Consider the following 15,615-nt stretch of genomic DNA (forward strand, 5'->3'; position numbering starts at 1 on the left):
TGTCCTTGATGTTTGCTCTTCCTGGAATGCTATTCCACCAGGTACTGTCAGATCACTTCCTCACTCTCATTTAAGTCTCCACTCCATGTAATCTTAGTTTCCAGGCTGAGCTGCTTTTCTTCCTACTCAATTTTTTCCATAGCACCTATCACCATCTGATATGAAGTAGTTGACTTTTGAGCAACACAGGTTTGCATTGAGCTGGTCCACTTACACGATAAAGATCACTTGCCACCACACAGTTCAAACCCATGTTCAAGAGGTCACTCCGTGATTGGGAATCCACGTGTGGAGGGCCAGCTAGAGTTCTCTTTGTATTTTTGACTTCTGGGAGGTCACTGTACCTAACCCCTGTGTTCAAAGGATAACTGTTTTACTTAATTTTTCCCCCCTGTTTATTACATTTTTCCTACTGGAATGTAGACTCTGAAATTATTTTAGTCTCTTATTCCCTGCTATGCCCTGTGTCTAGAGCAGTGTGATACGTATAGCCACTCCATAATTATTTGTTGTTGAACTCAGTGAATGAATTTTTCCATTTTTGGAATCCTCTGAAACTAAATTATTTGGATTTATTTATTTTTAGCATATTGTTTTTGTTCCTATGACCTCTGTTGTTTGAGTTATTTCTGTAATAGAAAATGTTACTACTTGTCTTAAAATTTGATCTTGCAGATTCTTGAAAAGGTATCTTTAGGCATATTTAAATAAGTTTGACTTTTGTTTTGCTGAATTTGTTACATACTTAGATTAGAATTTAAAAATTTACTGGTAGCATTAAAGGGTATGGGCTTAAGAACCTCTTTTTCTCCAATCCCACTGTTTCTTAAAGAGCGACTCTTTAAAGTTACCACTTTAAGAGTTTTTGCACTGGAAGAATTCATATACCTTGTGTTTTGTTGTTTGTTTTTCATTTTGTAAACCTTCTGGTAAAAGGACTTAGTTTGCTCAGGCAGTGAATTGTCAGAGTAGAGATAGGTTTTCACCTGATTATTGTATACATATGAAGTATCGATGTATAAAGGATGATCCCTGCTTAGAATAGCCTCTCCTGGATGAGTTGAACTGCGTTATTAAAATGTTTTTATTTCTTGTAACAATTTCCTAATTGTGTAGTTTATAGGCAAGCAATAAACAGCAAGATGTTTGAGGTGGACATGAAAATTGCTGCAATGCATGTAAAAAGAAAGCAACTCCATGAACTACTACCTAATCATGTGCTTCAGAAAAAGAAAAAGGTAAATTTAAAAAGTACTCACAAAAGTATTACTAATATAATATTTTATGTGTTCAGGCTATCAGAACTTCAGAATGTAGGCTCAGTGAATAAGTTATATTTGAAATAGTCACAGCATTTAAAAATTCTGTTAAGTGGAGCAGTTGCATTATATGAAATCTTTTTCCTAACCAGGTTTCTTGCACACACTTGCTTCAGACTTTAGATAGATTAGTGGGGATGCTTTGTATCCTTATTTTATATATACTTAGATTCTCTTCAAAATCTTTTCTTAGCCATTTAATATCCCACATAAGTATTTTCCATTTTTTAAAAAAGTAAATTCAATTAGGTATTCTGTAGCTCAAGTAAATTAGAAATCAACTTTCATTCATAGAACCACTTACAGTTTTTTAGTTTTTGTTTGTTTTTCCTATATTAAGTTATTGTCTTTGAGTGCTTTGCTTTTTAAGAAGCAGGGCCACCATTAGGATTTACATGTGGGTATAAAGTTTAGTTTTCAGAAAATTATTCTTTTCCATAGGATAATTTACACTATTAAATTACCATGTTGAAATCCTAAGTTGCTTTAGAGCCGTGGTCGGCAAACATGCGGCTCTTTGGCCCCTTGAGTGTGGCTCTTCCACAAAATACCAAGGCCTGGGAGAGTCTATTTTGAAGAAGTGGCGTTAGAGGAAGTTTAAGTTTAAGAAGTTTGGCTCTCAAAAGAAATTTCAATCGTTGTACTGTTGATATTTGGCTCTGTTGACTAATGAGTTTGCCGACCACTGCCTTAGAGCATTAAGGAATCCTTTGCTTTGGAGAGGCTCATTGATTTACAAATATAATAAAGTTTATTGTAGGATAATTTAAAAATCTGTTAACAATTACTTCTAATCCCAATAGCTAGAGATATTCACTGTTAACATCGTGTTATTATTAGTAGACTTTTCTAATACATTTATGAATGTATATTTAAGCCCTCAGATTTAAGATCCATGTAGTTTCATGTACTTTTTAATTTGCAATGTGTTTTGTATTCAGTGTGTGTTTAATGTACCATTCCTTTCTCCTTATTTCTCCCATGGAAGAGCTATAGTTTGAAGGCTTCTTAGAAGTTAGGAGTACGTGTCTTTCAAATCTATGCCTTTTATAGTCAGCATCACACTTCTGATTTTGATAAATTTTGATTTGTACTTTTTAGTAGAAATCATATGTCAAGTAAAAGACATGTTCATGTTTCATAGATCTGGATAAAACACAGATGTATTTGGTTGAATGTTTTATTGATTGCAGCATTCAACAGAAGGTGTCAGATTGACACCTCTGAATGAGAACAGCCTCGACTTGTCTATGGACAGTGATAACAGCATGTCTGTGCCTTCACCTACTAGTGCTATGAAGACCAGTCCATTGAACAGTTCTGGCAGCTCTCAGGGGTAAGGAAAACAAGGGGATGGAAGTGTAGTGGCTATTTATAAACATATTCAATTGTTAAAATCATCTATTTAGAATATTAATTTTATTCCATCTTACAGTATTTTTAAAATAGCCATTTGACTTAGTTTTGCGGAAAGTAATTTGTCCTACCGTGTCATACTTGTGTTCCATATGTCTTGATACAAATATGACTATTTGTGCCATAACCTCTTCAATTTCATGTACTGAGACGCCGACTGCCTCCAGTGAGCAGTGTCATGTGCTAAAGAGAACAGACAAGAGGAACAAAATTACCTTGCTGTCCTCGAGCTGCTTGTGCCTATGTTGTGGGGGAACATATCTATGAAATATTAGGGACCTTCTAAAGAAGGTGAAGATCTATGTGGGCTGGCTTATGTTAGGGAAAACTTTTTTTTTATTATGAAAGAAATATATGGCTGTGGTACCAAAAATTAGAAAACAAAAGACCATATTTATATTTAACTTATATAAGTGTATCCTACAGACTTTAAAATATATATATATGTATATATAGATTGATTTCAGAGGGGAAGGGAGACGGAGAGAAACATCAATGATGAGAGATAATTATTGATTGGCTGCCTCCTACATGCCTCCTACTGGGGATCGAGCAGCAATCTGGGCATGTGCCCTGAGCTGGAATTGAACCAGCGACCTCTTGTTGCAGGTTAGGACGCTCAACCAAATGAGCCACACCAGCCAGGGCAGATAAGAACATTTTTTTAAGAACCGTTCTAATAGGGTAGTCACTAGTCATGTGTGGCACTTTGCATGTAATTAATATTAAATAAAGTTAAATGTTCTGTTTCTCACTGCCCATATTTCATTTGTGTAGTGACTACCATATGAGATAGCGTAGATAAAGGACATTGTTATAGAAAGTTCTATGGGGCAGCACTGCTTTAGAAGGTTTGTGTGCTTTTGATTGTTGGTTATATCTTATATGAAGTCAGTTACTAATGTATATATCTGAGAAGTAAATCTGAACAATTCTTTACTTTAGAAAATAATTTCACAAAATTTTGTGACTGGATTTTATGCTTCTCTGTTTACTTGTCAACGTTTTTAAACAGCAGAAACAGTCCTGCTCCAGCTGTGACAGCAGCATCTGTGACCAGCGTCCAGGCCGCCGAAGTTCCTGCGCCACAAGTGGATCCCAGTGAAAGCTCAGGGGGCAGGGGAATTGGTCTGACAGGTCAGAGGGTACTTACGCTACACGGAGTTTCAGCCTTTGCTTTTTGTTTCTGTGTTGGTTGTTAATCCTCACCCGAGGATATTTTTTCCATTGATTTTTTTTTTTTTTTTTTTAGAGAGAGTGGAAAGGAGAGGGAGAGGGAAACATCGATGTGAGAGAGACACATTGGTTGGTTGCCTCCCACCTGGGATAATACCTGCAGCCCAGGTAGCTGCCCTTGATGGGGAATTGAACCCACAACCTTTTGATACACAGGCTGACTTTCCAACCACTGAGCCACACCAGACTCAGCCTTTGTTTTGGAAGATGGCTTTATTAATTAAGTAGTTTGAATTCAGTTTTTTAATGCCATTTTAAATATTTGCATGCAAAGTTATCAGTGATACCAAATGTAGAAAAATAAAGCTTTATTTGTACCTTGATGCTGATGATTTAATTTTTATGTATTAATGTTTACTTATTACTTAGGTACATCGAGCGAAAGCATTCCTCAAACTGCCACACAGCCAGCCATTTCATCACCACCAAAGCCTGCGGTCTCCAGAGTGGTTTCTGCAACACGCCTGGTCAACCCACCACCACGACCTTCAGGAAATGCAGCAACAAAAATACCTAATTCCACAGGAGGGGTCAAGAGGAAATCTTCACCTCACAGAGAAGAAAGTCCCAAGAAAACCAAAACAGAAGAGGTACCTATATATTAGTTACCCATGAGAACACCAGCTTAACTGTTTGAAAATCCAGCAAAAGAAAATCTTTGTGAGCCAAAAATGAGAACAGGAAGGAGGAAAGCTTGTAGGAAATGTTTAGGGAGTGTTGCCTCTTCCTAAAGCTGTGCCTCTCATTCCAGCTTCTGTAGCATGTCCAGTTCATGACGACTGAGCGTGGACTTACATGGCACCTTCATTTATTGCTCTCATACAGCTGGCTTTTATGGGTACCGATTTAAACACACACACACACACACACACACACACACACGTCTTTATTGTTTTCAGTGAGGAAGGGAGAGAGAGCAAGATAGAAATATCAAGGATGAGAATTATTGATTGGTTGCCTCCTACACGCCCCCCACTGGGGATTGAGCCCACAACCTGGGCATCAAAACATGACCTTCTGGTTCATAGGTTGACGCTCAACTACTGAGCCGCTCTGGCTTGGGCATGGCTACTGATTTTTTCATAGCTTTCTTGGACACAGTTTTTGTTTCTTGATCCAAATGGAATTTTGGAGTTTTTATACTGTACTTGGTAATGATGGAGTGGTTCTAAGGGAATTTCCTAATGGAATGACTGACCAAAGTTGTAAAGTCAGATTCGTTTGGGGGCCTTGAATGATTATTTTCTCTTAACTCTTTAGGAAATTTTCTAGCAATACGAACTTTTTATAGTGAATAGTTTATCTCGTCAAAGTCTGAGATAGCTTTAAGAAAACCATTAAAAGTATACATTGATTTTAAGTGTGTACCTTAGGCTAGAAATAGCCTTGTTACACAATTTCATTGATCCCTGGAGTGACTCGTGTTGTTTCCTGTTAGTGAGGCTTTCACCATTGCCAGAGAGGTGACAGTTCAAATGTTTTATTCTCTAGGTTATTCTGAAGTTTTTTTGTTGTCGTTTTAGGAAATAGTCACTATTAATGAAATATGAATAATTTGATGAATTTTGCCACTCTTATGATTCTGTGAATGAAAAATGGTTTCAGTATATTTTAAAACATGTATTCTGAAAACCTGTCTGTGTCTGTTTAATGATCTCCAAAAGCAGTGGTTTTCAACCCTGACTGTACATCAGAATTACTTTTTCAGGTTTTTTGTTGTTGTTTTTCTTACCAGAATTTAGGGCCTTCTCCAAATACAGAGTCAGAAACTCTCCTGGAGTTTAGGCCTGGGAATTTCTTCTTCCTTTTTTTTACAATAAGGAAATATTCATTAATGTTCCTGTGTAAAACTTAATTTTATTTTTTTTTAAAAGAAAGAACAACCACCAGACGGGGATTAGTTTAGTCCAGTGGTCGCCAACCTTTCAGACCTCGTCCGCGGACCACCGGTTGGCAACCGCTGCTCCAAAGGTTTCCTTAAACCAGTGGTTGCCAACCTTTCAGACCTCATGGACCACCAGTGTTCCTCAGGCCACCAGTTGGCGGCCAAGGGTTTAGTCCATCCCTTCCTCAGTCATCTGTTTCCCACCTCTTCCAAACGCTCTATAAAACATTTGGAGGCAGGGATTGGTGGGGAAGCAGCCAACCTGAGTCCCTGGGAACCTCTGAAAAGCCCCATGCTACTGGATTGTGTTGTGCATCAGTCAAAGAATGTCCTGGTGTGGGTGTGATTATTCCACATTTTGTCTGTTGTTTGGTGGTGCCAGAGCATTTCAGAATTCACATTTCTTTTACCTTAGTAAAGTATGTGCAAGCATAGCTCTAGACCCGTGGTCAGCAAACTGCGGCTCGCGGGCCACATGCGGCTCTTGGCCCCTTGAGTGTGGCTCTTGCACAAAATACCAAGGCCTGGACGAGTCTATTTTGAAGAAGTGGCGTTAGAAGAAGTTTAAGTTTAAAAAATTTGGCTCTCAAAAGAAATTTCAATCGTTGTACTGTTGATATTTGGCTCTGTTGACTAATGAGTTTGCCGACCACTGCTCTAGACATGCCATTTCCTTAATGTTAATTGGTTAATTTTAAAAAATATATATATTTTATTGATTTTTTTACAGAGAAGAAAGAAGTGGGAGAGAGAGAGTTAGAAACATCGATGAGAGAGAAACATCAATCAGCTGCCTCCTGCACACCCCCTACTGGGGATGTGCCCGCAACCAAGGTACATGCCCTTGACCAGAATCGAACCTGGGACCCTTGAGTCCACAGGCCGACGCTCTATCCACTGAGCAAACTGGTTAGGGCTAATTGGTTAATTTTTTTAATGATTCTCTGTGAGCTCTAACCAAATGTGTACCAGCACAATATTTGTAATTTCATTTGCTTTTACCTTGCTAGAAAACACTTACGTTTCATGTCTAGTTTAGGGAAGTAATAGGAATGTAGAGTTTTTAAAATTTTAAATGTGCACACAAGAGAATCATTTCATGTATCCATGTACCCACTGCAGCTTCAGGTATGAGCACCTGGCCAATCCCTGCACCCTTAGTTCTTTCAGCCTTTTCCACTTCCTCCAAACATATCATTTCATTAGTTTTTTTTTAAACTCTTCTATCTAAAAGATAATGGTTACAAAAAAGAAAGTATAACAAAATAAGCGTAACCCACTTAGAAAAAAAATCAACAATTCATTAATATTAAATATCTAGTCAGTGCCCAAAGATCCCTGATTGTGTCATTGATTTGTGTTTTTTTAAAGTCTTTATTTGTCCAATTCTATATAATAAAAGGCTAATATGCAAATTCACAAACGGTGGAACAACCGCTGAAGGCAGGAGCTGCCCCCTGGTGGTCAGTGCGCTCCCACAGGGGGAGCGCCGCACAGTCCAGACATTCCCCTGAGGGCTCCTGGACTGTGAGAGGGCACTGGCCGGCCGGGCTGAGCCTTTCCCATCCTCCCCCGCCTTCAGTGCACAAATGTCGTGCACCAGGCCTCTAGTCTATAAATAAGATCCTTGTTTAGCAATTGATTGATGTCTCAAGTATCCTGTAAAATACAGGTTTCTCCCATTTTTTTCTTGCAATTTTTTTTTTCTGTATAATTTCTCAATCTGGGGTTTGCTTGTTGGCAGCTCATTTTTATTTTGACTAATAAAAATGGAATTTTAAACTGTAGAAGGGATCTTAGGATCTTAGTTATAAGTCTCATTTCTTAGAAGAGAAACTCAAGGTTCGTTGGCTTTTTTGTTTATAAAGCTAATGAAACTCAGAGACAGTATTAGAACCCAGGCCTAAAATCATGGTGCTAAATTTGAAGAAGATTGTTAAAAATATTCTAAATATCCTAATTTTGAAGCTCTCCTAAACTGGGTTTTTTATTCTCTGTTAATGAGTACTTGGCATTAGAAATTTTAGTAAATCGGTTCTGCTTAATTAATAATACACTAAGGTGTATGTAGGCAGGAGGGTTTTAGGTATTGCCAGGTAGTTTAGTTCTGCTAAATCTGCATCATATGCTAAAGCTTTTCAAATATATATAAATGGCAATAATGTAAAATAAAAATAGAAAAATCTGCCATATATATATATATATAAATATATATATATCTATATGTTTTTTTTTTTTTAATATGATGCTATAAATATTTTAAAAACTTACGGAAAATTTCAAACATGTTAAAATTTATAATGTGCAGTCATGTCTGTATCATTAGCAGTTAACAAATCATTGCCAGCCTTCTTTCATCTACACATCTGCTCACTTCCCATGTTACAAAGCAGATCCCAGGGCATATCATTTCAACCATAAATATTTCTAAAAATAAGGACTAATAAAAACACAGCTATAGTATATTTCACCACATATATATTTGTGTGTATGTATAAGTACATTTACCAATATTACCATAATGTCACATACCCAGTCAGAATTGAAATGGGCTCAGTAGGGATTTAAATTACTATTTGTTAAGTATGTATGTTTGAGGGATATAAATAAGGTTTTTATTGGAATTGGTTGATATTGCAATTAAATCTCTCCTACTCTGTAGGTTTATCCTGTGGTTTCTATGTCTTGTTTTGGAGCCAATTAAAATTAAATTTTAGTTCTGCCCAGTAAATAAAGCAGTGAAATTAGTGTCAAAATTATTTTTCTTAAGAAAGTGATGCTTATTAACAAGTCACTACAGGAATGGGAAAGTATAGCCATTTTGGGCTTCCCCTGTTCCCTCTTTATCAAAAATGCATTGTTTTGAATAGAATTATAATACACTTAAAAATTAAGACCTGAGGAGAGAGCATTTCTTAAACTTTTTATTCAGGATTTTAATAGGTCTTACTAAGGGATTTTGTGGTTAATTAACTTTGGGAAAATTAAAGGGATGTTCTTTTTGGAACCGTGTGTGTGTGTGTGTGTGTGTGTGTGTGTGTGTGTGTGTGTACTTTAGGTGGTGGTGATCAATAACAGTTTTCGTCATGTTCTTTTTAATTTTGGCAGATACTACAATTTAGTATACTAATTAAATTTGTTAATATGGAAAATAATTAAGCGAATCAGTAATTATTTTAAGGCCATACTTGATCTTACAGGTTAAATTATTTCATAACTTAAAAAAATTATGTAAGTTAAAGCATTGATTGGCAAATAATCTAAAATTTTCATTTTAGAGAATAAAGCTTTTCTTTTTAAAAACAGGATGAAACAAGTGAAGATGCTAACTGTCCTGCTTTGAGTGGACATGATAAAACAGAAACAAAGGTATACTAAATTTAGCCTTGGTGTACATACACAATTCAGAGGACGGAAGATGTAATAGGAATGTGTCTAGAATATTGTACTGTATTTTGTTCTATAGGTTGTTTCCAGAAGTGTCCCTTTTTAATGTTAATTTACAATGCTAAAATTAAATTCCTAGTGTTTGAGGCCCTTCTAGTTGCACTGTAATTTGTTGGGCACCTAACAGTATAGAGTGGTGAGTGAATTATGTTATGTACCTTTAAAGAACTTACAATTCTTTACATTAAGTAAAGAAAATAAAAGGGAGAAGCAATTCATTACATTATCAAAGTAATTGAGGATGGTGGGGTGGTGAGAGGCAAGAGAAGTTACTTGGTGGCTGCAGAAGTAATGTAAGGCTCCAGAAAAGGGAGCTGCAGTGTTTGAGGCTGATGGGCAGGCCACCCTGGGAAGATCACCTCGCTGCTGAGGGCAGAGTACGGTTTGTTTAGAAAACCAGTTGTTTGCAGAAGGTTCTGACTAGAACCTCAGGTTCGGGGGCTTGAAGCAGGGCAGACAGGCTGGGAAGAGATTGGTTTAGCCAAACCGTATTAGACTGGGAACATCATTTTTTCCCCCCAGAAATTGAAATATACTAAAGGTTAACTCTGTCCTTCTTATTGTAGAAAATTGGAAATCTTCTTTTCCAAAAATTATCCAGATTCCCATGATTGATATTTTAGCAAGTATTATTTTGATGTCTTTATAGCTTTGTCTGTGTATACTGCCAATGCCTTTTGCTTTTAAGTCTTTTTTTACTCTGTAAACCAAGAAAAAATTTCATGTCATTTTATAATCTAGAAAATGGCTGCATAGAATGCTATCTTAAAGCAGTTATAATTTTTTATACAGCCAGTTTCCTATTGTTAGCAATTGTTCCTGTTAAAAGAAAGTTGCCCTTTCCTGCTGTAGCATTGACTATAGTTAAATGGCTGCCATCATTTATGTTTATTTCATTTGGATAAATTAATTAAAAGAGGAATTACTGAGGCACATAGTATGCTTTCTTTTAAAACTTGATACATATTGCCAAGCTGTGCTATAGAAACACTGCACTTTTTCTGTTTCTTACGTCCTATTTTACCCTTTGTAATTTCAGAGGAGAAAATGGGTATTTCATTGTTCTCTTACTGTATGAGTATTTTTTGTAGAAATTCAGATTTTTGTGTGTTTTTCATTTGTGTGTAAATCTGTGCGTGTGTGTGTTCTTGTTTGTGTGCACTGCTTTGCGGAGTTGGAGCAGTGGGGTGACATGGCTCATTCACGCCTGGCTTGTGATTAACCTTAGAGCAGAACTGAGCGTTGATAACTGAGAATGGGAAAGAGAAACCAAAAGGAAGGAGGAATGTTTTAGAAACAGTTTCTACTGTCAGTTAAAGGCGTGGGAGAAATTTTTGTGCTTCTTAGTAATTTTATATAATATTGAATGGACTTTGTTTTTCACATAGCTAAGAGCTTGGGTTTATATTTTGTTAATCATTGTCTGAGCCACGTTTCATAATGTGCCTGAGCATGTCTTTAATTACTGTTTGCTTAAAATGTCCAAATTGGAGCTGGTTGGAAAGTCATGAGATATTCTGACCATGCCTTAAAAGATTAAAGTAGGCAAATAGAAATCTATGTGTACATGAAATGGGGTAATAATCTGCAATAAGCTTAATAGATGGTTTTGTAATGCAGTCGCATCTTTCTCTTAATCCTTCCTGTTTTCTAATATGTCTACTCTATTAGCCACCAAACCCCATTTTGTTCTTTTATTCTTTTCTAAGACTCTCTCGTCCCTGTCTTCTTTGTCTCACAGGAACAACTTGATACAGAGACAAGTACAACTCAATCAGAAACTGTTCAGACAGCGGCTTCTCTGTTGGCCTCTCAGGTACTAAGTGCAGAAAGCAAGGAGCGCTTTATACATGCTGTGGAGATTAGTGTGGTATAATGAATTAAGATGAGCGTGTACGGAAGACTGATGGAAGTATCTTTGTGGAAGTTACTCCCTGCTAGCCTGTCCATGTGTTTATTGTAGTTCAGAGCCCAGGACTTGGTGGAACCTTTTTGTGTGCTGTTCACTGACTCATCCCCTTACACACGATAGTGCAAATCATTTAGCTCCTCATTATCAGATGCAGTGTTCATATAGCGGCTTTATTTAGAGGTCAACGTGAAATTTAAATTATGACAACTAAAAACCATTCTTTGTGGATTTCATTTTTACGAGGTTAATATGATCTTTTTATTTTTAAAATGTGTTTATGCCTCACTGTTAATTTCTGATTTTTCAGTTATTTATTTAATGCACCCCATAGTTCTTTAAAATAATTTTTGCATTTGACATAGAAATTCTACTTGTGACAGTCCTCCCCCCCACCCCCATTGATTTGTGAACTTACATTTTGTTGGCGAAATGTTTTCTTGAATTCCCCAAATTGAATATATTTCTAAGTGTAGGTCAAACTCTGACACAAAGTACATCTTTTCTTTAGCTAGAGGTTAAATGGGTTACCCTACAAAAGAACTGAGATAGATGATGGCTACAGTTGCTGAACGATCCAGCGATGTTTGCTGCTCTGTGGTTCAGAGTTATTTTAATGTGACAGTTCTAAAATGTGGTTTTGCTGGCTGTTAACCTATGTCACAGTCCCTAAAGGCAGTCTGCATATTATGTTTGCTCTTCTGAAATGTCTTTTATTTCAGAACCTTTATCTGATAAGATGTATTGGGGTAACTCAAACCACATTAGCAAGTGTTGGGCTGGATGTTGATACATGGACACACCTGTTCACCCACCTGAAACTGTCCTGCGATGGGCCGCAGCCTGTCAGTGTCCACATGCTCCTCGGGGAACCGTTCCTAGTTTTGTCTTAGTGATTTCGTCCCAGTGGTGATCAGTGCCCAGGGGTGTTTGCTTAGTAGCTATTTTTATGAGGAAGTAGAATTTTCTTTCTAATGAAAAGATTCCTAGAGCTATTGAGAGGAAAATCACCCAGTTACAGGAGTGATTATGTTGAATGCATCTCTATATTTGGTGATATAAGGGGAATATTTGGGGTGGGGGTGATTAAAATATGGTGCCTGTGTTCAACAAAAAATCCTTATTGTTTGAAGATAAACTTGAAATATTTGCAGATGGAATGATAGGATCTCTGGGATTTGCTTCAGCATAACCGGGAGTGAAGGTGGGAGGACAGTGCACTCACTGGCTTTCATTTGACAGTTGATGAAGCTGCATAATGAACGCATGGGAATTCATCATACAGTGCTCTCTACTTTTGTGTATTTTCGGAATTTTCTATAATAAAACATTTAAAAATTCATCTCTATGTTTTTGAATGTTAAAGAAGGCTTGTGATTTAATTTATTTTTAATATGAAACTTCCCTGAAGCTTAAAATAATAAAATTATTGCTCAGTTGTATGGATAATTTACAGGGTCAAAAAATCTTAAGTTTACTGACAATTGCTGCTCCCTGTGTATAAGGTGAACCTGAAGTATTCTCCCACATGGGGGTGCTGCAGTACCAGGCAGCACCACAGCCGGTAGAGAGCGTTACTGCCCTGGTAATTACATGGTGGGCGATGGTTAGAGGAGTGTGTTTATAAAAGCTATGTTTGAAATTACTTACATTTTCTATACATTGCTAAAATGTTTCTACAAGTGTAAAAGATATAATTTCATAGTAATTCATATTTATTTGTATTGCGTTTTGAAATTTTTAAATTTTTAATACTTCTTATGCTAAGATCCCTCCATTTCTTAGGAATAAAGGAGTGGGAAAGTAAATCTCTGTTAAGTTACAGCGTTGTGTTCTTTGCTTTTGTCCTCAGAAAACATCCAGTACAGACCTTTCTGATATCCCTGCTCTCCCTGCAAATCCTATTCCTGTTATCAAGAATTCAATAAAACTGAGATTGAATCGGTAAAAACAACCTCAGGGGTCCATAAACAATATCTGCCAACTCAACCTGTTGTCTTCAAATGCTAAGAAAGGAGACTGGAGGGTACAAGACTAGACATGGCTGAACATGGATGTAGGTTTGTGTGACCTCCCTTACTGGGCTAATCAGCACTTGATCGGAAGTCCAGGTTAGTATGTGAAGCCAGGAGTACTATTATTATTGTGTTAGCAACAGTTGCATTAACTATTTTAAAAAATTACTGCCTTTAAAAAAAAAAGCAAAAAAAAAAAACACACACAACAACCCTCAAGCTATATTTGTATCCTTAATTGACCATCTGGATTGGGTATATGTTTGATGCATTGTTTGGAAAATTTGCGATACAAACTAGCATAAGAACTCCTTATTCTGATGATGCACTTTTATGTAATTTCGCTTTAGAAAGTAGTACTAATTTTAGATTTCAGCCTGATGGATTTCATTTTTTCTTGAAGAATTTCCTTTCTCATCAGTCTTCAAATCGGATGCCATTCTGCAGCGGTGTACTGCTGTACTTGAGAGCAAGGCTAAGAGTGTGTCTAGGTCAGTCCCTGTGAGGCAGCTGTAACCCTTCCGAAGGAAATGTCAATTCTAAGATATGTGTTTGACATTGAAAGAATAATTAGGAAATACTTGGTTTGATGGGGGTCATGATTAAGAAATGATATATTCATTTTATTTATAGAATTGTTCAGAGTGCAGATAAATCAGCGATCAGCCAGCAGATCTTTTTCTTTGAGCTTATTAAAGCTCGGTGTTCTTTTGCCTTTAGTCTGTGGTCTTTGAAACAGACAAAAGCATTTTGCTCCCTCCCCCTTGTTTTCCTTTTCCCCTTTCTGCTTGTATGCATAATGTTGGATTTTTTCCACACAAAACAAAATGCCAGTATTTTCTTAAGCAGTGGTGTGGAGCCAGTGACCCTGTGCCACGGGGCCCAGGACACTGAATGGTGGTCCCGTGGCCGGAACTGCAGGAGGACTAAGGACTGCCTGTGAACATGGGGTCCGTCTTGGACAGCACTCGATCCTACAAAGGAGGGATGTTGTACACTCCACACAACTCCGTCTGTAGCCAAGCTGAGTTTCAGTTTTAAACGTGGACAAAAAGGCGTTTTCTCCAAGAATTTTAAACTAATTTTTATTTTTAAATGGTTGACCAAATTTGTCAGTAAATTTTACATCTAGAAACATTTAAAAATCATTTCTAGCACTCACTTGACATCTAGTCAACTCTCTCTATGCCTTTTTCATTTTGTTTTATCCTGTCAGTAGATTAGGAACTCTTTAAAGAAGATAATTCCTCATAATTAAGCAGCGGAACAGCCATCTTCACGACTGTGAGGGATGCTAGATGTTGATAAACTTCTTTTTTCTTAATCTGGACGAAGCAAACCTAACAGATCTTTCTGATGAGCATGTTTTATGAATCCTCCATTGTGCTTCATTCTGTCACATGCGCATTTTCTTGTTAAACTGCAATTACTTAAACTCTCCCCTGTCCTTCTAAATTAATTTTCCAAAGTTGGAGTGTAGTCTTCCCCTTAGGCTATGCATTAATTGAGGCTTTCTTTTCACCATACTTTGTAACATCTGGGATACAGCATTTCTCCTTCCCACGTCTTCACCTGCAGTCACCGGCCCTGTCTCCACCACCAGAGGGAAAGGGTCGCACTGCCGGGGGGAGTGACAAGTGGCTGTGTGTTGGGTGTAGCTTCAGAGTTAGATTGAAATTCAGGCACAGATTTAGTCTTGTCATTTGTTTACACATTGGGGGGAAAAATTCAGTTTATTCAACGTTTCCTGTAACTGCACCCAAGTTTTGCCACGCTGGGAACTTGGACCTTTTCTGTGTAGTGACTTTTTAATTCTAGTTTCATAACCTGGAGATCGGACTGTTGCTTTCGCATGATGTACGTAGTGTCTCATGACTCGAGTTTGCTTTGTTTTATAGTATCTGTACTCCTTGTATTTTTCAAGAGCTATTTTGTAAACAGATGATGTATTTCTCCATTGAAAACACAATAAAAAAACAACAGCACAATCCTACAGTTGGCTGGTTTCTTTTGACTGACTTTGAATTCTTTTGTCTTTTCAATGAAATAATTGGTCCTACTTAACGTTTATATAGTAGAGCTCTAAGGGAAGATTTGCAAAAGAATTTATTGTTGTTACATGTAGAAAAGATATTTCTGGTTAATTCATGCCAATAGCAGCCTAATATGAATTGATAGCTCACACCAGCAGGGAGGAAACCGTGAATATAGTTGCTGTCATCCCCTTGCAGCTGTCCCACCCTCTAAGACCTCTATTCCAGGAATGTAGGCAGTGCCCTTTTCTGTGTGTGTCGTCCATGCGTGTAGACCCTGTGCCCTCCCTGATGTGCTTCCTCTCAGAGCTGCTGGTTTTCAAGCCGTTGGTGCTGTGTCTCTCAGGTCAGCAGG

General features: G+C 37.3%; 1 protein-coding gene across 4 annotated transcripts in view; it reads left to right on the plus strand.

Moving 5' to 3' along the window:
- PAPOLA (poly(A) polymerase alpha) overlaps positions 1-15,220 on the plus strand; it is a 59,242-nt gene extending 44,022 nt beyond the window's left edge. For 3 of the 4 annotated variants that reach the window (XM_054715755.1, XM_054715753.1, XM_008154786.3), the window contains 7 exons: positions 1,117-1,238; positions 2,513-2,655; positions 3,751-3,872; positions 4,341-4,561; positions 9,163-9,225; positions 11,045-11,119; positions 13,065-15,220. In XM_054715755.1, the coding sequence (XP_054571730.1) occupies positions 1,117-1,238; positions 2,513-2,655; positions 3,751-3,872; positions 4,341-4,561; positions 9,163-9,225; positions 11,045-11,119; positions 13,065-13,160 (842 nt within the window). In that variant the 3' untranslated portion in view covers positions 13,161-15,220. The remainder of the gene's footprint in view (positions 1-1,116; positions 1,239-2,512; positions 2,656-3,750; positions 3,873-4,340; positions 4,562-9,162; positions 9,226-11,044; positions 11,120-13,064) is intronic. The other variant, XM_054715754.1, reaches the window with a different exon arrangement.
- Positions 15,221-15,615: the final 395 nt, after the last annotated feature.

Source organism: Eptesicus fuscus, chromosome 5 (assembly GCF_027574615.1).
Source record: "Eptesicus fuscus isolate TK198812 chromosome 5, DD_ASM_mEF_20220401, whole genome shotgun sequence".
Lineage (NCBI taxonomy): Eukaryota > Metazoa > Chordata > Mammalia > Chiroptera > Vespertilionidae > Eptesicus > Eptesicus fuscus.